The 21,138-nt window shown below is 41.8% G+C and overlaps 1 protein-coding gene across 4 annotated transcripts in view; it reads right to left on the reverse strand.

Moving 5' to 3' along the window:
- mllt10 (MLLT10 histone lysine methyltransferase DOT1L cofactor) overlaps positions 1–21,138 on the reverse strand; it is a 47,140-nt gene that overhangs the window by 5,395 nt on the left and 20,607 nt on the right. For all 4 annotated transcript variants that reach the window (XM_037078925.1, XM_037078924.1, XM_037078923.1 and 1 more), the window contains 8 exons: positions 19,450–19,545; positions 18,845–19,181; positions 17,835–18,053; positions 16,455–16,952; positions 9,468–9,628; positions 5,631–5,748; positions 1,669–1,741; positions 328–515 (listed from right to left, as the gene is read on the reverse strand). In XM_037078925.1, the coding sequence (XP_036934820.1) occupies positions 328–515; positions 1,669–1,741; positions 5,631–5,748; positions 9,468–9,628; positions 16,455–16,952; positions 17,835–18,053; positions 18,845–19,181; positions 19,450–19,545 (1,690 nt within the window). The remainder of the gene's footprint in view (positions 1–327; positions 516–1,668; positions 1,742–5,630; positions 5,749–9,467; positions 9,629–16,454; positions 16,953–17,834; positions 18,054–18,844; positions 19,182–19,449; positions 19,546–21,138) is intronic.

A 21,138-nucleotide genomic window follows, 5' to 3' on the forward strand; every position in this document is an offset into this window, starting at 1 on the left:
GAGTCTCTTGTGGCCACCACTTTTCTGTGTGTTTCCAAAGTCTGCAAAGCTTTACCAAGATGGAGGCAACATTCAGCGTTGGCTGTCACAAATGCTAATGAGTAACTAAAAACAAGAAAAAAAAATGAACCAAAGAAACTTCCAGCTGAGGAATTCTTTAGAACATCTGAGTCCTCTGAGCAAGGTAGCGAAATAGATGTAATATTGATACCAGACATGAGAAATCTCACGTCATACCCAGCCATGTGTGTATGAGCACATTCTCATGCTGCATCAGGTGTGTTTCAGTGTGTGTGTGTGTGTGTGTGTGTATGTGTGCGTCCTCACCATCTCCCTGCGCTCCCTGCTGCAGCAGGAAGCTCTGCCCCTCGTTCCACTGTCTCTCCAGGAGCTGCTCTATGCTGGTGGCCACCGGGGGCACAGTGTCCCCGCCGCCTCCCCCTGTCCCTAGCAACCCCGGCCCCAGCAACGACCCCGCGGAGTCATAGCGGATCTGCAGGCCGCCAATGGGAGAGCTGAATGAAGGGAGAGAGACAGAGAGAGAGGGAGAGAGAGACCGAGCATGGATAGAAAAGGAGAGATAGAGAGGTCAATGGGGAGATTAACGACCTAACATAAACGTCAGACAAACATAGACACTGCTGGCTATAAAACTACATCAATTTGTTGTTACAGTGGCCTCTAATGAAAAGGGGCCAGGCTTTCTGTGTGTGTGTGGTGTGTGTGTGTGTGTGTGTGTGTGTGTGTGTGAGAGACAGAGAGAGAGGAAGAAAGAGGACGTGCAAGAGAGAGACAGAAAGAGGGAAGTGGACTGTCTTGATGTGATAAATCTTGGTGTGTGTGCTGAGACAATCTGTTGAGTGTGGAAGAAGGGAAATGAGGGACAGCAGGAGAGTAAAGTGGACGGAGAGGTGCTCAATGTGGAGAAAAGGTGGGGAAAAAAGTTGCTACTGCCATCCGTTTTTCACTTTTAAATCACACAGCAAACGTAAACACACTGCGATTATGCGTGTCGATGCCACAGTGTCGAAGTTTGGATTTAAAAAAAATGTATCAGCTACATTTATAATCAGACATTAAGTACATTTAGTAATCCTAAATGAATTGACAATGATGTCAAATCAGCTACTTTCAACACTTTCTCTGCTATAATATTCAAAATCAAATTCCGCCCATCCAAGACAAATTATGTCGCTTAAATGAAATCTGCGAAATAATGAAAATTCGGACCAACCTCATCAAGTGACATTATCCTTCCCACAGAGACGTAGAAATAAACAAAAATAGATTTCTATCGTCAATACTCCCATCACGAAAGATCCGTGCAAATGTTCCCAAGTGTAGGCAATGCGGAAAATCATCGGATTGTCCTTCGTCCATGTGTGATTACACCAAGAGGAAAAAAAAATCTAACTGGAGTTGAAGGATGGTTGCCACCTTCAAAAACACAAGTTATCGTTCGCTGGGAGAGCGAGAATTGCCTGTAGGGGTGAGAGCGAGAGGGAGAGTGTGCATGTGTGTGTGTGAGGAGTGAGAGGAAGAGAGAGGAGACGAGGGGCCAGCGGAGGGAAAAGCAAAAAGAAGGGGGGATGGGAGAAGGAGGGAGGGGAGGGAGGAGGGCAGTGAGGAATGTAAATGGGGAGGGCATCTGTGCGAGTGTGTACTCACCGCGGGGTGGTCTTGGGAGAAGCTCTTATGGAGAAGCCCTGAGCTCCGACGCTGCTGTCTCCTGCCTCCTGATCTACACACACACACACAAACAAAAATCAATTGTACATCTAAGACCAAGTCCACACGTAGCTGGCTAAAGTTGAAAACAATATTTTGTGAATATGATGAGCTTCCGCAGCTGCATTTTCAGTTCATTTTTGGAAAGATCTCTTGTCTGCAAGCAGGAACAGAGCCGAAAGTCTTGTTTGTTTTATTTGACGAGTAAAACAACAAAACTGTGCATCACAGCCAAGATCAGGTGAGGAGTGACACTGGCAGTCTGGTTATTGTGCGTTCGTACTGAGTGTATATTGGTCAAACTGGTTCTGTGCCATCCACCACACCTAAACTGATTTTCATACTCACAATTAAAAAGGTTCTCATTTACATTTTATTCCTGTTTTTGCTGTCAAACGACACAAAAGGGAGAAACGCGGGAGAGCAATTAGTACAATTATTATTAAAATCACAACACGGCCAAGTGCAACCTCCAAAGCGCTGGAGCTGCAATATGTTTGGCAAGGTAAAAAGTGTCACAACAAATCCTATTCTTGAGTCGTACGGGTACATGCCCACTAAAATCATGACTTACAGCTCTATTGCAATATCTGTCAAAAAAATTATTTATTTATTTATTTATGCACGCCTCGTTCACCCCAGTAAACAAAATGACAATGACTCCTGCTGTAAAACATTGTTGACAGGAAGGATTATCATATGCTCTATATCTGTGACAGGTTTTGACACAACTCCCCCACTCCCAAATCCCAGTATCAATTTGTTGTTTGACATACGTGTGTATTGGGATTGCTTTTATTGCAGGATATTTTTTCCCTACAATTATAAGCACTGACTACAGCAAATGAGCTGTATTAGGCCAAATGAATGGAAAATCAAGTGGAGAGCTTTGAAACTAACTACATGGCTTTTTCCACAGTTAATGGCTGTAGTTAGTCCCCACTGGATGTCTTTAACAAGTTTGATCATTCAGACTTTTCCATTTTTTTTTTCTCAAAATGAATGTGAAATCCTTCCAAACTGCTCACCAAATTCCTGCATCCAAGTCTTCCACAAATCTAGGGAAAACATTGTACTGGAGTTTCTGCTCGGGTCTGACTGTCCCTAAACATATGGCACCATGTAGGATATCATACTGAATTTTTTCTGGATGGCAACCAAAAAGCAACAGTCCAAGAACCCATAAAGTCCAATTAAGTCCAATCATCTTAAACAGTTGAATTGATTCCCTGTTGAACAGTTTAAAACTTCCTTGAGTCTACAGATTTTCCAAGGTCTACATATTATTTCTATGGCTATTTTCAGAACGTTTGGGAATCTCAAAGCATAAATATGAGGGCTAGTGTTCTGATTTCCTGAAACAACCGAGTCTTAAAAGCAGAGAGCAAAGGGAGAAGCACATTTCTGCAGTTTTCTCTGAATAGGTTTTTTTTTTCTTTTCTTTTTTTTTTTTTTAAAAAAGCTGAGAAATCGGTGGCTGAAGTAATCATAGTAAAACATCGTTATTTCTGAATTTTCCTGAACTCGTATGTTTTTGTAAAATTAAATTCACGATTGGATAATTTTTAATAATTATTAAGATTTATTTATTTATTTTTTTTCCATTCTTCTACACACACACACACACACACACACACACACACACACACACACACACACACACACACACACACACACACACACACACACACACACACACACGATTTTCACCTTCACACCGAAACACAATGCAGTTGTTCTGAGATGTATCCACACTGGACAGCTCAGTTTGGGGTGAGAAAAAGCAGACTTGGTGGCAAAACAACAAGAAAAGCTTTTGAATGTATCTGCTGTACTGCAGACACACTGTAATACTTCTGGATCTGCAACGTCCAAATCTTTGTCTTTCTTCCTCTCAATCTCTTTCACACGAGCCTTCATTCAAACTGCATGTGCATCTCTCTCTCCCTCGACCTTCTGTGAGAGTCTCTACCTCCTCCCTCTGGGCCCCTGGCCAGACGCTTCTTTTCATTTTCCTCAGTAAGAGTAATGAATCACACATGCACACACATGCAAACGCACACTTTTGCATTTACACACTCACACAAACTCCCCTCTACTTAAGACAGTCAATCCCAGCTTTTACCCCCACGAGGTCACCACTCCAGTCCGTCGCTCGCCTTCTTTTTCAAGTCCCTGTTTCTCTTGTAACCCTTTCCGTCCTGGCACCTCCCTCTAGACACTCAAAAGCAAAGAGACGCGGCTGCCAAAGTAAACAGCCTACATGCATACAAACACATGCACACCTTGCATGTTTGTGCTCACACGACCCGTACGAGTTCACAAACACAGTGCTGTGCCTGTGCAGCTGTACATGACTGTGTCGGTCAGGGCGTATCACAATGGATTCATGACAGTCATTTTAATTACTGACGGGAGACTTAATGATTGATTAGTTGACTGATCAATTAGAAAAAAAAACAGCAACTATTTTGATAATTTATCATTTCAGTCTATTTCTAGGCAAAAATGCCCCCCAAATTCACAGATTTCAGATTCTTAACCAATTTATATAAAGACAGTGAACTAAAACTATTTTCCCTTTGGACCGTGAGTTGCTTGATCGGCTGATCTGAAAAAATAATCGAGTGCCAATGATAACTTGTCAACTATTAAATAAACTGGCAATTGTTCTGACAACTGATTAACTAGTTTGACATTTTTTAAAGAAATTTAAGAATTCAAATAAATAAACAATCAAAATGAACTCAATATCTTTTGACATTTGAGGGCGTCTTCTTGTGCTGATTGACATTTTCCCTATATAGAACAATTAATCAATTAACTGAGAAAATATTCTGTGGATTAATTGACATAATCATTGTTATTTGCAGCCCTGCACTGATGACGGTTTTGATAAATTATCATACAATTATTTAAAAAGCAGATATTCCTCTGATCCCACAACCTGGAATCAATAAATGCGTGACATTTGTGCTAATAAATATAAAAGCTATTAAATAATTGATTGGAATGCTATTGGAATTCTACTTTAATAAATACAATAAGTAATTTACTGACTTAATGTAATTTTTTTTTGATAAGGTAGAAAAGAAAAAAGATGCCACTATGGTGTGACAATTTGTTTCTCAAACCACCAAACAAAGCTTGCTTGTGTGACACACAGAACCTGCCTGGTCTCGCGCGCACACACACACACACGCACGCACGCAGCCCTGTGGCCCCCCGTCATTCAGCCTGATTAGTGAGCTGACCTACAGGTCAGGGTGGATCTGGCTCTGATGACTGCTGACCGGCAGCAGGAACTACCTACCTTCCTCCTCCACCTCCTCCTCACTCTTAACTCTCTCCTCCTCTCCTTTCTTTTCTCTTGCTTCTCTCCTCTCTGCTCAACCATATGTCTTTTATCAGGAAGTGTCTGCTCTGATTACTGAAGCCGCATCTTACTCCTTCATCAGCTCTTCTGCGCTGGGCGGACGACAAACCACCTCTTCCTTGCTGCGGGAGCTCCCTGAAGGCAGCTACTCTGCTCCTCCATCACACAACCCAGCTTGTTCTTTTATATGGACAACAGCTTAGAGGAGCTCCATGTTTTACATGTAAATGATGTGTGTGTGAACTAATGTGTTGTATTTGTTTGAGTGTGTGAGTGTGTGTGTGTGTGTGTGTGTACGTGTGTGTGTGAGAGAGAGAGAGAAGGGGAGGGGGCAATCGTGGTATGTAACTGGAGCTGTGAAGGAGGAGCTTGAAAATATCACGAGTGCTGACCCTTGACCTCTTTGTGGGACTGAGGGGGCGTGACCTATCCATTATCTCCCTCTCTTTCTTTCGAACACACACACACACACACACACACACACACACACACACACACTTCTGTCACAATAGGTATGCTGCCATACCTGCTGGTGAGGCCTCGGACTGGGCGATGAGGGCTGCCATGGCCGAGTTGGGGTTCAGCCTGTTACCGAACATGTGGGAGGGAGCGAGGTTGAAGACGGACCCTGGCAGACCGCTCACCTGCAGACAGAGAAGAATAAGCCACAAAACGTTTAACAGTGATGGAAATCTTCGTTCACAATTAATTAGCTGATATTACAGAATGTGAGAGGAAACAAGGAGGGAGAAAGAAGTGCCTCAACAATGCAGTTATGTGTTATGTGTCAGCTTTCCTATCAGGACGATTTTAAATCGTGGGAACAATGAGCACCAAAGAGCATCAAAAAGATTGTTCAGGGCAACAAGAAACGCTGATTTTCATTAATAATTATTTCAATGATTTATATTCATTGTATATTTACCTGATAATTATTTCCTTTATTCATACATTTAGAGCTAATTGTATAAAATATTACACAATGATGAAAAATGCTGATTGCAATTTTCCAGAGCCCGGTGACAAAATAAGTGGATTGACATGGGCACAAACAGGGCAATTTGTTTTTATTTATTTAATTACACTTCAGAGTATGAAACCAGTAATTTTGATTCTAGGTCTATTATTTAAGCACAATATGTTTTTGGGGGGAAAAAAAGTACAATGTTAAAGCAACATCATCAATGTATTAGAGGGAATTTTAGTTGCTGAGCTGTTTCATAATCACAGACGCTTCTCTGGTGTGGATTTAACAAATCAGCTGCAACAGTTCACATTTCTTGTATTATTTTATTTGACATGTAATTACACATCTAATGACCCCAAAGCTGAGAGCCAATCTGATCGTTCTGGTTTGAGAATTTCTGCCATGTCACAGAAACATCTATGTGTTATTTCATTGCGGTAGGTATGTAATGGATTCACAGCTCATAATTCTGTCACACACACACACACAACAAACACACAGGGCTCAGAGAGCCTCGACACCACGACAGTGCGCTGACATGCTGACAAAGTGTTTCTGATGCATAGAGTTTAATCCAATTAAGGCATTTCCCAAATAAGGAACGAGGAGTGACGGGTGGGGTGGGGTTATCAGGAGGGAAATCAGGTCTATCTAAAAGGACAAAATGGCTGCCTGGAAAAGATATGTCCAAAGCATGTGAGCATGCAGAAACGTATTAAAGTCAAAGGAAGATGCTCGACCACAATTTCTTTTGAAGTTTCAGGTCAAGCTGAAAAGCACAACAAGATATTTATTATAAAAATTACCGCAGAAAAAGTTCTAACTTGTTGAAAACTTTCATACATTTCTGATGGGTTTAAGTACATTTCAGTGTTAAGAACGCTGTGATTGGCAGTAAAACATAGAAGGCTAGAAGACTTCAATTACTTGAACCTGAAAACAAATTTTAAAAAAGAAAAATAAACAAAGCTTCAGTGTGCACATGCTTTGCCCACCTTTCTTTCCTATCTCCTGAAATTTAGGGTGCACCCTGAAGTAAACCCCAGGAAGTCAAAATCTCCTGTTACAATTTCATGGTGATTTGTCTAAAATAACTAAATCTGGGGGAAAAAAATGGAAATTCCCACCACTGCTAAATGATAAATTTGCAGAAAGAACCTGTACCCTCTGTCTAATTTTTCCCCTCACTGAAATGACTTCAGATTTCTTCCTAGACCTCCCCCGCCCCCTTCCTCCTCCTCCTCCTACTCAGTGCCATAATCCTGCCCCCTTTCCCATCAACATTCATTTTTCATTTTCATTCATTTTTCATTCAAAGTCTCTCTCGCACTCCCTTTCTCTGTCCTGGGCTGATAGCCAATAACAGTAGGCCGGGAGTCTGCTAGCGGACTGAAAATAGCAAATGGTCTCTGTCACTCACTCACACACACACACACACACACACACACACATACACACACACACACACTCAAACACACACTGAGGGAAGCCTGTTGTTGGCGTCCTTCTATAGTTGCGTAATTTCTGCAGCTTCCATTCGGAGTGTGTGTGTGTCTCCCAGATGCCCTGAGCAATGCATCACACGTTACAAACCAACGCAGATTTTTTATTTGTTATCTTAACAATCTGGAGTGACTGAAGGAAATTAAGGGGAAAAAAGCATTTATTTCTCAATCAAAGTCTTCCTCACTCTGGCTTTCCGATGCTCTCTTTCTGTCTATTTTGCTCACACTCACACACACACACACACACACACACACACACACACACACACACACACATCTATACATGCTGCAAACAGGCGTGATATCCTGCGCTTCCCTGGGCCTCCCGTCCTCTATAATATGTGCTGAACAGAGAGGAGGGGGCAAGATGAAGGCCAGGCCAGTAAACCCCCCCACATACAACCTCACACACACACACACACACACACACACACACAGGCCTGATCCCTCCCTCCCATCTATCCCTCCATCCCTACTGTGGTGCTTGTCAGATGTCATTACATCACAGGACAACGGAGGGAGAAAAAGAGAAATGGATGGGGACAGAGAGAAGGAAGGTCGAGGGTGAGAGAAAGTGTGTGTGTGTGTGTGTGTGTGTGTGTGTGTGTGTGTGTGTGTGAGGGAGAAAGAGAGGTGGTAAGTGGACACGGGAGAAAAATGGGAGTTGGGTGGACAGCGACAGAATGTGGTCTTTAGGGAGGTTTTGAAAAGGACAGACAGACACTGGGGTCAGTGAGTGAAGATGAGTTTTTATTTTTATTTTTAGGGGGAGATGGGTGGGAAGTGATTACTGGAGGGGGGATGAGCTCACTGAATCAGAGTCAATGCCTTCAGTTTTGAATTTAAGTGTATATAAGTCAGTGGGTCACTCCAAAAACAATTGCACTTTGGGGAAAAGCATAAAAATTGTACTTCTATGCCTGTAAATCACTATAATTCATTTTGATCTGGGTAAACCTGCTAAACTGTTGCCTCAACATCTGAGGGGTAAATGGGAACATGTTGGAAGTGGTATAAAAATGATTTCACATGTATAAAAAAATCCCCACATTTTAATAAATCCAAGAAAGGAGAAAGAGATTTTTTATGTTTCTCCACATTAAAAAGTGCACCACATGATTTTGGAATAGAAAATCAAATTCAGAGATGGTGTCCGACCAATACCAAGAATAGGGAGTAAAATAATCAATACAATGCCTGACATCCACACATTTTTTTGCAAGTATTCCTGAAAAGTGTTAAGCAAAAACAGGTACCAGAGGATGGATAATTTAAACTTTGGCTATAGTCTTTATCATTGAAAAACATGTGCGGTGTGTGTTGTCTTTCTGGTCACATAAACACATTTCTGTATATTTACATTAATAATCAAACAGCAGTTTTATAATATAAGACAGACCATACTCACTAAGGTCAATACATTTTGAAGTAAGCTGGATTCAAAAAAAAAATTAACAAGACTTATTTTTACGCCCTGAATAAAGCAGAAAGATGCTCTACAGGTGTATGAAATCAGCTATAAAATCTCTGAGCTGAGAAAACAAAACCCACACAAGGTCAGAACACACATTTCACACATAATTAACATGCTTTGGATTAATAATAGTGCCAAGAGATTTGGTGCGGAAGACGTTTAATTAGCGTGCTTTGGTTTATTTGTGTTCCCACAGTTCAGCTACACTTCAGCTCAAACATGCAAGAGATGTGGGTGAATAGACAGATGTGGAGGGAGGCTGAATGAAGAGGGAGGGAGGGTGTGTGTGTGTGTGTGTGTGTGTGTGTGTGTGTGTGTGTGTGGGTGTGTAGAAGAAAAGAAAGAGATTGAGTGTGTTTAATGAGCATGCATTGTCATGTATGTGAGAGCAAAAGGGGGTTGCGTGTGTGGACTCACATGCGTGGAGGCTGTGCTGGTCAGCGGTGCTGTGGCGGTGAACGGGGAGGGAGGGGCTAGCGAAGGCGTGGGCTGCTGTTGCTGGGACAACTCGGAGCTGGCCCCGCCCACGGCGACGGCTCCTGTCCCACACGATGACCCATCTGCGCCAGAGAAAACACCTGTAGAGAAATCAGAGACAAAAGACTTTAACTGTGTTATCTTCAGCTAAAACTACGTTTAAATCATCTGGAAAAACTGCCACAGAGACCATAATTGTTACAATATGAAAAGCATAAATGCAAATAGATAATATATATATCATGGCTGAGTTCAAATTATCTGTTAAAGGTTCAGGGTCCTGTTATTGTGCATACTGGCTCACTGTCACACTGTCATGGTTTACTGGGACACTTGAATAAAGGGTTAGGGTTAAGGAGCCATTGTTGCTGTGATTAATAACACCTGAGCTTTTCCTACTATGACAAGTCATTGACATAGACTCCATTTATTCCCTTTAATATTCCACTATTATTTTTTTACTATAAGTATATTCAGAATTTGATTAAGGTTGTGTAAACAGCATGTTTCATTAGGGTATTCTGAATTAGGACAAAAGTGGCATCTTCTGATAAAGACAAGAGCAGATATCATTTGGCTTGTAGCAGCAGTCTTTGGACATGTAAACAGTGATTGGGAATATCTCATGCTACGTGATGAATAGCCAGCAGTCTGTAAGTCTGGGGCAAGGTAGCCTCCACAAAAGAGGAGCGCACATCTCTGGTTCAGAAGGGTAAACACACCTGCTATGAGACTTTATTAAAGATATCAACAAGTTTTCATTTGTTTGCCTATCTTCTCAAAAAGGTGTTAGGATAAAAGTTTATCCTCTTAAATCAGAGTGTGCATGGCTCCATGACATCAAGGCTATTAGTGGAATATACTATGCAAATAGGAGTACAAACCAGAATATTCTGTGTCTGTAAATGCAGTCAGAGTAGCAGCTAAGGGGGTAATATTTTCAGCTGTGTCAGATTGATTGTTTTTGTCGGGTGATTCATTGGTTTGTCAGCAGGATTAAACAACAAATACAAAACAGATTTCCCAAAAACTTGGACGGATGATGGGTTTTGGCCAAGAACAGACCCCCATTTACTTTTGGCGTAGATCCAGATGAAGAGACAGACACGGGCAATTATGTTCACTTCCTTCGACACTGCGAGATGGGGTATTTTTGTTAATTTCTCAGGGAATATTGCACTTCATGAAAAAACCCAGGGTCGTTAAGGCGGCTGGAGTGCTATTTGATGCAAATCCAACAACAACAAAAAAAAAAAAAATCAAGATCAGGCAGATTTAAATAGGCCTACATTTTGATATTGAATTAGGCTTGATTGAATTAAAGGGGACTATTGGGACTTGGCTGAGGTATGCGCTCTACTAGGCACCATTCCATTTCTTCAAATCGTTGGGATTCTTGCCATGGATCCCAGTGTTCGGTACATGAATTACTTTGCTAATTGTCAGAAGCATCTGATAAAGTTTTGAGGAATATTCTTATCACAAAAATTGCAATTAAACACATTTTAATTGAATAATTAAAACGTGTCGTTTAAAAATTGTACAACTTATTTTCTTTTCCTACTTTCTTCATTTTCTCTGTTTTTTTTTTAAAGATTATTCACAATGAAGTAACAAAAAATGTTGATAATTGGAGAAACGGACATATTGCTTCAAGATTAAAGCATGAATCATTTACGGAGATAATGGAACAGCTAAAATTAAGTTTTAATCAAGGCGCAGATGTGTTGACTTAATCAATTTAATGCATGATTTATAAAACCAACAAATGCAACGCATGATTAAATTAGCTGGCCTGTTTGAGTGTCCAGTCAGATAACGTGTGTTAGTGGTTATAATTTTCTTCATTACACTTAATTCATGTTCAAATGTTCAGAAACACTGAGCTGATGACACAAATCATTCGCATAAAGCTTTTACAAATTGGGACAGATGACAAAGAGGAAAATCAATCTGCATGTTTTCTGCCTTTCACGTGTAGTCTTTGTGCTCTTTGTATTAATTCAGACAAAACAGACGATGTTATGCAGCTTATTCAAAAACATCATGAACATTACATTTAAAATATACTCTGGTTGTAAATCACCTACGCAAACATATTGCTTCATTTTCACACTCCCATACGCATGCTTCATTCTCTTATCTCTTTGCTCTCCATCTCCCCTCCTTCCCTCCCCTCACACACCCCTGCGCTCGCCCACTAACCAGGGATAAGCCCTGCCCCTGCCCCCCTTTGACCCCAGCAGAGGAGGTGGGGGTGGTGGTGGAGGGCCCCTCAGCCCCACAAAAGCCTGAATGGCTCAGGGCAGCACACATTCACTGGGGGAACAAGAGATCTTTGTGCCAGGAGGGGAGGGGTGGAGGGAGAGAGAGGGGAGCAAGAGAGATCCCAACACTACATGGGCCTACATACTATTTATAACGCTTTGTAATATGCACCAGAAAAATTGATACCCAAAGCAGGGCTGCCGTGACTCAGGGGGCATGAGCTCCTGCAAGATTTTTTAGCAGTTGGATTAGAGGCCAAACCAACAGTTTATCAGAGTTTAGCTCACGCCATCGATGAAAGGAGGGGAGACACAATGAGAAGCTGCAAAAACAGAGGCAGCGACTGGGAAAAATACAGGTTCATCTGAAATCTTATTGACTTGATGGTGTTACAATGCACAGGTCACTTAATACCTTGCTAAACTGACTGTTATTTATGAATCACAGCATATGTGTGATGTATTTTCATAAGAATAATTTCAAAAATAATTTATAATTTGTTGATATTTCAAAATAAGTCAACCAAACTACACTGTAAAATCTGATCAGGCAGGAAATGACAGCTGAATTTAAAACAATAACATCCATAAACTAAAGTGTAAATCGGTTAAAACTTTTTAAATATAAGGATTAATTGCATTATATTTCTATCACTCATTTGTTTTAAATATTATAATTTTTTGGTAAAAAAAAAACAAAAAAAAACTTCTTGCTCTAGATGAGGTGAACATCAGGTTTGAGTGAAAAGCAGGATACCGTGCTCAGTTGAAAAGCAATCTATAAAAAAAAAAAAACACTCTAAATGCGCTAAATTGCATATGCTCATAAAAACAAGGCTATTCTTAAGACTTTTATTCAAACAAACCTTTTCTCTATAAAAAGATTGTTATTTGATTACTGCTTTTGACAGGAATTAAAACATCCCATAGGACAACAAAAGACCAATCACATTTCCTCTAACACACAAGCCTCAGCTTGTAAAATTTATACTGTATCTGTGTGATCAATAACGTTAAGCCCCTGAAGCACAACTGCCTCCAATCGGCCAACCTTCCTGTTCCTTTTTTCCCTTCCTGCTCAGTACGTCTGTAAGCTTCAAAAATATCCACCTTGATTAGTTCAAGCTGGTATTATCTCCATTGGAAATCTATGTTGTCTGTTTGGGGAGGGTTAAGTCCGATCTAAAAACCAAGCGGACGGCATCATACTCTGTTATTTAACAGCTGAATCAGAGTTTTCACTTAGAACTTGCTCCAAATTCTGTTTTAAGAGGAAATTTACATCAAAGTTGCAGGCTGATGCCGGGGCCCTACAACTTGCTTTTCACTTTTTAAGCTGCACAGACAGTCAGTTAATCATGGATTTAAATAGGAATGTGGAAACACTGAACACCATCAAGGCAACGGAAAGACGTTCTGAGAAGTTTCTACCAGCAAAGACAAACAGAAATGCATTCAAACATGACGACAGCGTTTAGAGGGAGCAGAGCCACATCGAGGGCAGGCAATGTAACTGTGCGAGTGTGTGTGTGTGTGTGTGTGTGTGTGTGTGTGTGTGTGCTCGTTCATGGTTGTATGCGTATCCTTGTCTATGCGCACGTATCACAAAATGTATGTAGCTTGATGACGCCACATCAGTTGCAGAGTCAACGACAGCTTGCAGACAATGAAATTTGTTCCCAAGTGTCTGCAATTATGCACAGTTAGATGGTAAAGGGATACAAAACACATTTAGGCTTCAAATTGAGGGGTGACAGAACTAGTGTAAATCCAACCGAAAATATTATTATTATTTTACCTTTTATGTTTTTGGCACAGTTTACTGATTAGGAACACACTTTTTTTTCTTCTAAAGGACATGAAAGAGCTGTCACTTTGAAAATGTTCATCTCCAATTTTCAGATGTGTTGTTTGTTAGAGAGTTTCTGCATCCAGAGTGTGTGTGTGTGTGTGTGTGTGTGTGTGTGTGTGTGTGTGTGTGTGTGTGTGTGTGTGTGTGTGTGTGGTTTTTCTACAGTGTGTTCAGCAAGCTTTGCTCTGGATGAATGCCCTGTTCTCCAAAAATATTTCAATCTTCACCCGCCACACTTGTTAAATGCACAAATTAAAAATGAACAGCAAAAACATCACAATTTTAAGCTCAAAAATAAACTGGCACAAACACACACAAACTTTAAATAGTAAAGAAGTGATGAAGAAATTTCAAACGCAGGTTTCAACATTTCCAACAAGCTTATTTTTGTATCTAAATGAAGTCCGTTCACTAAAAATTTCCCTGCTTTTCACAACTTCTCTTTATGTGTCCTGCAATGAGACCAAGCTGATGATAATCAAGTCTTCACTGGGAAACAAAAACTAAAGCCACAGAAATCTTCAAAAAACATGACCATAACGTCATGTAAATAAGCAATAATGAATCAATACATGAATCAACAGCAATCAGCATCTTAAGATATCCTGCCTCTTTTTTTTTTTTTTTTATTCTTTTATACACACCCACCAGCCTGAATAAATTCATGTCCACCAAACCTCCCCCACCGCGCTCTACCAGCTCGCCCGTCCCATCGGTGACCCCCCTGCCATCAAACATTAACCTAGCCAAAATCTAACCCCCTGCCTCTCCCCACACATATCTATCAGGCTAACTATCTATCCATCAGCACGGGGGAGTCAGCAGACAGGATGGGGGGGGGCCGTCCTCCCCATTACTGCCCTGCATTAACCCTCAGCTAAATATTTACAGTAGGAAGACGAACACATGATCCTCAGACACACACATGGAGTCATATAATGCACACAGCCATAAACCACTGGTTTGTTTCCCCTATCTGCTTTCACCAGCTGCGATCAGAAATGCTACCACTGCTGTAGGGAAAAGCACAAACATCAAAAAATCACAAACAAAATGATCCATGACCAACACTGCAGAAATAAATTTTATTCTGAAGGCAAACGGCACCAGTCCTCAGGTTTGACTCACCAGCTAATGCTCAAAGCTATGTAAATATAAAACAGCCACTAAACACACTGTTGAAGGCATGACGGCGTATCAACATGTATGATAGACACAATATGTATAACAATTAAAAATAAACCTGCAGTGACGCAAAAAATATGATACAACTGATGAATGTCACATTACTTTAATAGGATATTTCCCTCAGTCATATAAAATTGTTATTTCAGTCAATTCACAATTAACCTCACTGAACTGTGACAATGAATTACAAAAATAAATTCATAAGATGGACTATAACATAATTTCTCTCTGCGCCTGAATGCCCATCGAGCATTTGATGAATTGAGAATCTGTGGATTGTTACATTCATACTTATCAAATGCACAATTTTTATATTCTAAGAACTATACTGCTACTGTATGAGTAACAACAAGATGGATCTATTGTACTCTATTGATGTTCCAATCAGTGTGACCCTGGGCTATAAGTATTAATATTCATAGTAATAGTCAAAGAGGGTTAAAGACAAACATAAGAAGATGTATGGAACCACTTTGGAAAGGGTAGCGCAAAAGGAAAATATACTGTGCATAACTATTTCAAAATTAGCAAAGCCTAATCAATATGCTGATAAACTGATAACGGTGTATGTTGTCTGATATGCGCCAGGCTCATTCATAATAACTTTGTCATTTCGATGCAATAATACCATTTTAGACAATAAAGTTGTTTAAAATATAAAATATCCTGCCTAAATTAAGAACATATCTCTCATAACCACATTTGAGGGATCAGCGTTTAGGTTTATATTGTAAGTGTAAGTATTTATGTATTTATTTATTTATTCATTTATTTACATACAAGAAATTTGGCGCACATATCAACATATTTTACTCCCACCAAGTGGGCTGACACTGACATTGTGTTAGACCTGGTGATTCTTACAATCACTGATGGACATTATCCTAATTAGAGCACTTATTTTCTTAATTTACATTTATACTTGTTAACACACCGTCGACTGCATAAAGCATCAACAGGTGAGAGGAGGATTCGAGGGGTGAGCAGGTAAGAGAGAGCAGCTGAGAGGGAGCAGAGAGAAACAAAAGGGTGGCAGTTCTGCGAGGAAGGGGAGATGTGGGATGTGTGGGCTGCACTGACGGAGCCATTTCCATCAGCAGAGGGGAAACTCCAAAGCATAAAGACAGTTGCCAAGCAACAGAACACGATTGAAAGAAAAAAGAAGAGAAAAACATACAGACCACTTCCACGTGTGTGTGGACAAATAACACACAGACCCGGCTCTCTGACATACACACACATGCCCACAAGGAGTCAATCACAAAGGTGTGTCAGAGCCCTGCTATTTGTGATTGGTACTGTTAATATGCTGCTGCACTGAGGCGCAAGCATTTTCTGTTTCATTGATGAGCATTTGGTGGTGAATGGCACATCAGGAGGTGGATCACAACTTGGACATAATCTGCTAAAAAATCTTCAACTAAACCAGGCTGTTGCCTTTTTTTTTTTAGCTCAAAGCAATTTTTAATTATTTCTGGCTTTTAGTGACAGCAAAACTGTGAAGATAATTTCCAAATTCCAAGATGTGAGAGAGTTTTTTCTTTTGTGTGTTCTTTTGTGTCTCACTACTGTAAAACATTTTTGTGTTTTGTGTGTGTTCCGTGGCTGTGTCCTCCTCACCTGGCCCAGTGGTTGCGGAGCCGCTGTTGCTTTGCAGACTCCCATTCCTGAGGAGTGACGGGGACTTCTGAATCCCACTGCTGACACCCATGACCCCAAGCCCCCTCTCTCCTCCTCCTCCTCCCCCAACTCCCACTCCTAATCCACTGCTGGAGACTAAGCCCGGCCGGCCTGAGAGTGTCGAGGATGAGGAGGAGGAGGACGGGGAGGCGGTGGAGGAGGTGTTGGCAACGGAGGAGGCGGCTAGAGTCAGGGAAGGAGCTGGCTCTGAAGGCTTCACGTCCGTGGTAAAGCAAGGTCCAAATCTGTTTCGCCAGTTGCCCTTCTTTTTCTTCTTCACTCCATCATCCCCTCCTCCTCCTCCTCCTGCTGCTGCTGCGGCTCCGATCCCTGGCCCTGAGCTGGAGGGCTGGGGCCGTTTGTAGCCAGCGGACCCACCGAGGCTTGTCGTCTCGCTGGCTGTGAGACTGTGGGAATTCTCATACAGCTTCCCGCCCACTGAAATGATAAGAAAGCAGAACTGAATATTTAAGCATACAGCTTGCAGTCTCTTGATGTTTTGTTGTGGTTTGGTGGGCTGAGATGCATCAAAGAATCTACTTTAACAGGAAAGCACTTCCTGCGTCATCAGTTCTCTTGTAAATCAGGGCTGCGATTAGTTCCGATTAGTCAATCTGCTCGTTACTAACTCATTTAATCTATTAGTTGTCTGATCTAATGTCAGAGACTTGGGGAAAGTCCCAACACAGTTTCCAAGAACAAAGGTTGACTTAATTAAATAGCTTGTTTTATCTCACCATCAGTCCAAAACCCAAACAGTCTGTTCACTATCATAAAAAAACATGCAATTAACATTTTAGAAAGTGAAACCAGGTAATATTTGCCAAAAATCAATTCAATGAGTGCTACTGGATGAATTTCAACATTATAAAAATGGTAATTACCAGTTCTGTAAAACTGTGAATACATCAACCTATATAAACTCATTACATTATTATCACCATATAATTCGTATCAGGTTACCATATAGTTACCAAAATACTATTGTTATTACTAAACTACTAAAGATGTTATTAATCTTTGTTTTTGGCCCTTCATTACTGTTGCATTACTGAGATATACCCAACATTAATACCAGGCTGGTACATTGTGTTACTTTGCTTACCTGCCTCGTTTCAACATTTGTACGTGTGACACCACTGGATATTTTAAAAAGGAGGCGCTACAGTTGAAGCATAAATCAAGAAACTCACTTTGCAAACATTGATTAGGGCTGTTGGGTTGGCTTTTAATTCAGCTGTAATATTAAGTGGTGCCATAAGTGTAATTTATCAAAGCACTAAGTGAACGATGTTGTAAATTGTTGTAAACGTTTGGTACCTGCAGAAGCTGTAGTGGCGGACATCAGAGAACCAAAGAGTGTCGTTGTTCCCTCTGAAGCTCCACCTTCTGAGCTCGGCTTCACAAGGCAGCTGCTGAAAGATGGCGGGGAGGAGAAGCTAGTCCCACCCCCGGGACGCAACGATGCATCTGAGAAGCTTAGGAAGTCGGAGGAGGAAGGAGCAGAGGGCGTCTTGCTGGCACTGGTCAACAGGAGGCCTGGAGGAATGAGAGACAGGTGGAAAATAGAGACGATGAGGTGGACAAAAGAGAGAAGTGGAGATAAAATGGAACGGCATGTGAGATGGAGAAGCAGTAGAGAAACAGACATTACAGCTGCAAAAGTTTCCAAATTACTCTCCCTTCCATCATCATGGGAGCAGCAGACACAAGATAACCAAAATAAGCATTTTATCTGCTCTCCCGCCGTCTATCTGCAGTACAGTCAGCCCTCTCTCATCATGTAGTCCTCCCATTAAAAGACCAACTGCCTTGAAAGCACACAAATGGACGGATGCACTTAAAACATACACACACATTTGTCTAATAGACACGCACAAACACACACCTGACAAAGGCTTCAAGGTCCTGATAGTACCAAACACAGGAGCTCAGTGTGAGCACCGACTCCTTTCAGGTCCTGACCTCCCCACATGTTCTTTCTTTCTGTGTGTGCACTTGTGTTTCTCTTCCCAGACTGGGCCCCCGATTACAGGAGCCAGAGGCCAGTCGAGACGAAACACCGTTATCATGGCCACACACTAAAGTCTGGTGTCTGGCCAAGATCCAGAAAATGACACAGCACACAAACACAAACACACACACACACACACACACACACTCTTATTTGGGTTTTAATAACTTATGTGTTATTGCAAATATGCTGCATTTGCAGATTTTCAGAGAGCGGGAGCACCAGGTGATTTGTTATTTCCATTTTTGTAACTGCACGGTTAATTCCCAGCTTTGGGAAAATTAACATACAGGACCATTTGCAGCTATCAATTCACCTTGGTGGAAAGGCCCAGTGGAAACTGAGGCAGACGTGGAGGAGGTTGCCATGGTGACCACGGCGGAGGGGAGGGGTTTCCCTGAGGAGGTGAGAGACTTGCGGCCGCCCCGCTGTCCCACCGTGTGACTGCCGCTGCTGTTCTTCTTGTTCTTCGCCTCGGACGTCACCTTCCCAGTGTCTGCAGCTAAGCTGTCTTTGGAGCTGCCGCTGGAGAGTGCCGACGACACTTCTTGAAAGTTGGCGGTGGTGAAACGGGCCGTGCCATCGTCCATCCGCTTCTGCGAGGGCGCCGGCAGAGAGTTGACGCCTCCCCCTGAGCTGCTGCTGTTGAAGGTCTGGAGGAGGAAGGTGAGACGGGAGGAAGTGCAATGAAAAATTATGGTTGAACGGAAAGGGAGGACAGCAAGCACAAGAAGCAACGGAACAGGGAGGACCAAAATTAGGAGAAAGATCAATGGAAGATCAGGATGTGTGAGGGATGAAGAGGAAGAGCCATGAGGGTTGATAGAAGAAAAGAAAAAGTCAACCAAACACCCCTGCTGTAATATTTTACCAGCCTGGCCACAAAAAACAAAGGAGTGAGGAGTAGAGGAGTGCCCTAACCTTGTCTGGGACCATGATGTTTGGTAGGACGAGGGAGGGCGACATGTCCATCGTCTTCTTGTGTTTCGGTTTGTGTCTGTCCCGCTCCTTGTGTTTCTGAAGTGGGGAAGAGAAGGAAACAAAAAGGAGAAACAGATGGGTGAAGCTGCTTAAGACATGATACAGGGAGGAGAGAAATAAAGACAGACACAAAGAGAAAAATCAGACCTTCTCCAACCATTATTTTATGGCATTTTAGAAACATTAGGAAAAAACTCTGAATGTGGAGTCCACCACAAGTGTTCTGTGGAAGATTAAAGCCAAAGAGATGGCAAAAAATAAAACAAACTAAAGGAGTTATTAGGATATGGGCACAGAAGAGTGAGTATATGTGTGGCTGACGGAAAGAGAGAGCATTGCATTTCAAAGGCTCGGTCTGAGATGAAAGCCTGGAGATCCACAAACACAAAGAGAGTGACGGAGGACAGATTTTAAGGGGGGGAATCAGCAGGCTACAGTTTAAGGGAGAGTGTGTATAAGTGCCTCGCGCCGAAGCCCACAAGGTCTCGTCTTTTCATCCAATCATATCCTGCTTCTTGGACGATCACAGCTCAATTTACACCCTTGCTATCGCACGTGCTGCCACCCTCCTCTCGCACCCCTGATGTGGCGACGGGGTGCCAGCGCATTTACACCTCACACACACGCACGCCCCGCACCCTGACACCTCTCTGCAGACAGGTGCACGTACACTCGCATACACTTTAACATGGACACCCACCCACACACACGCACACACACACACACACACACACACACACACACACACACACACTCTCTCTCCAAGGAGCATTGGAAATATGCAGCGATCCTGAGAGACGACATGGGACTCAACATGCTTGTAATGTTCAGTGTCATGACAACTCTGAAACACACGTACCTGCCCCTCCCCCCTCATCTTCCCCACCACAGTCTCGTTGAGGAGAGGCTGGTGACAGTTTAACCAGACTTCCTCTGTGACTGGCAGTTAACAGACACCATCAGCCAAATCAGGAGATAGCAACTCTACTGTAACCTCGCTGCACGCTGGCTTCCGCTCACGCTCAGGGGTTAAGATTTCTGATGGTGTGCATATCTCTTGTAATATCCTTGAACTCAGGCAGCAACTAGCAAATATTTTTCTTTTTAGTTTTCTGTTCAGTAGCTTTTAAAGCTCTTAATATCGCCGTATTCCACTGTGCCTGACAGTGGCATATATTCTGTATCAATTTGGTCATTTCATACACACTTCCCTCAAAAATTATTTTCCAAACATGGGGTTCTCATTAAAAAAGCGTTGTGTGAGTTCAAACAATGGTTGAACTCATGTTGACATTGATAGGGATCTACCAACCAATGTCGATGCAGAATATGAGTAATCAAGTAAAACAAATAACTGATATTTGAAACCAATACACTACTGAAGAAAAAAATAAAAACTTTGGTGTCATGATTTAGAACAACTAATGAAGCAAGTACTGTACTTGCATACAATTTTTAGGTGCTTCACTTCAGTATTCCAATATCCTGCTGCTTATACTTCTACCCTCCTCTTACTTCAGACAATAGTTAGATTGAAGATCGAGATTATTCAGTGTCGATAGGGTATTACTGAGAGAATGCTACACATGGGCCATAGTATTGCATTCTTAAATAAATTACACAAAAAAA

Source organism: Acanthopagrus latus, chromosome 19 (genome assembly GCF_904848185.1).
Source record: "Acanthopagrus latus isolate v.2019 chromosome 19, fAcaLat1.1, whole genome shotgun sequence".
NCBI lineage: Eukaryota > Metazoa > Chordata > Actinopteri > Spariformes > Sparidae > Acanthopagrus > Acanthopagrus latus.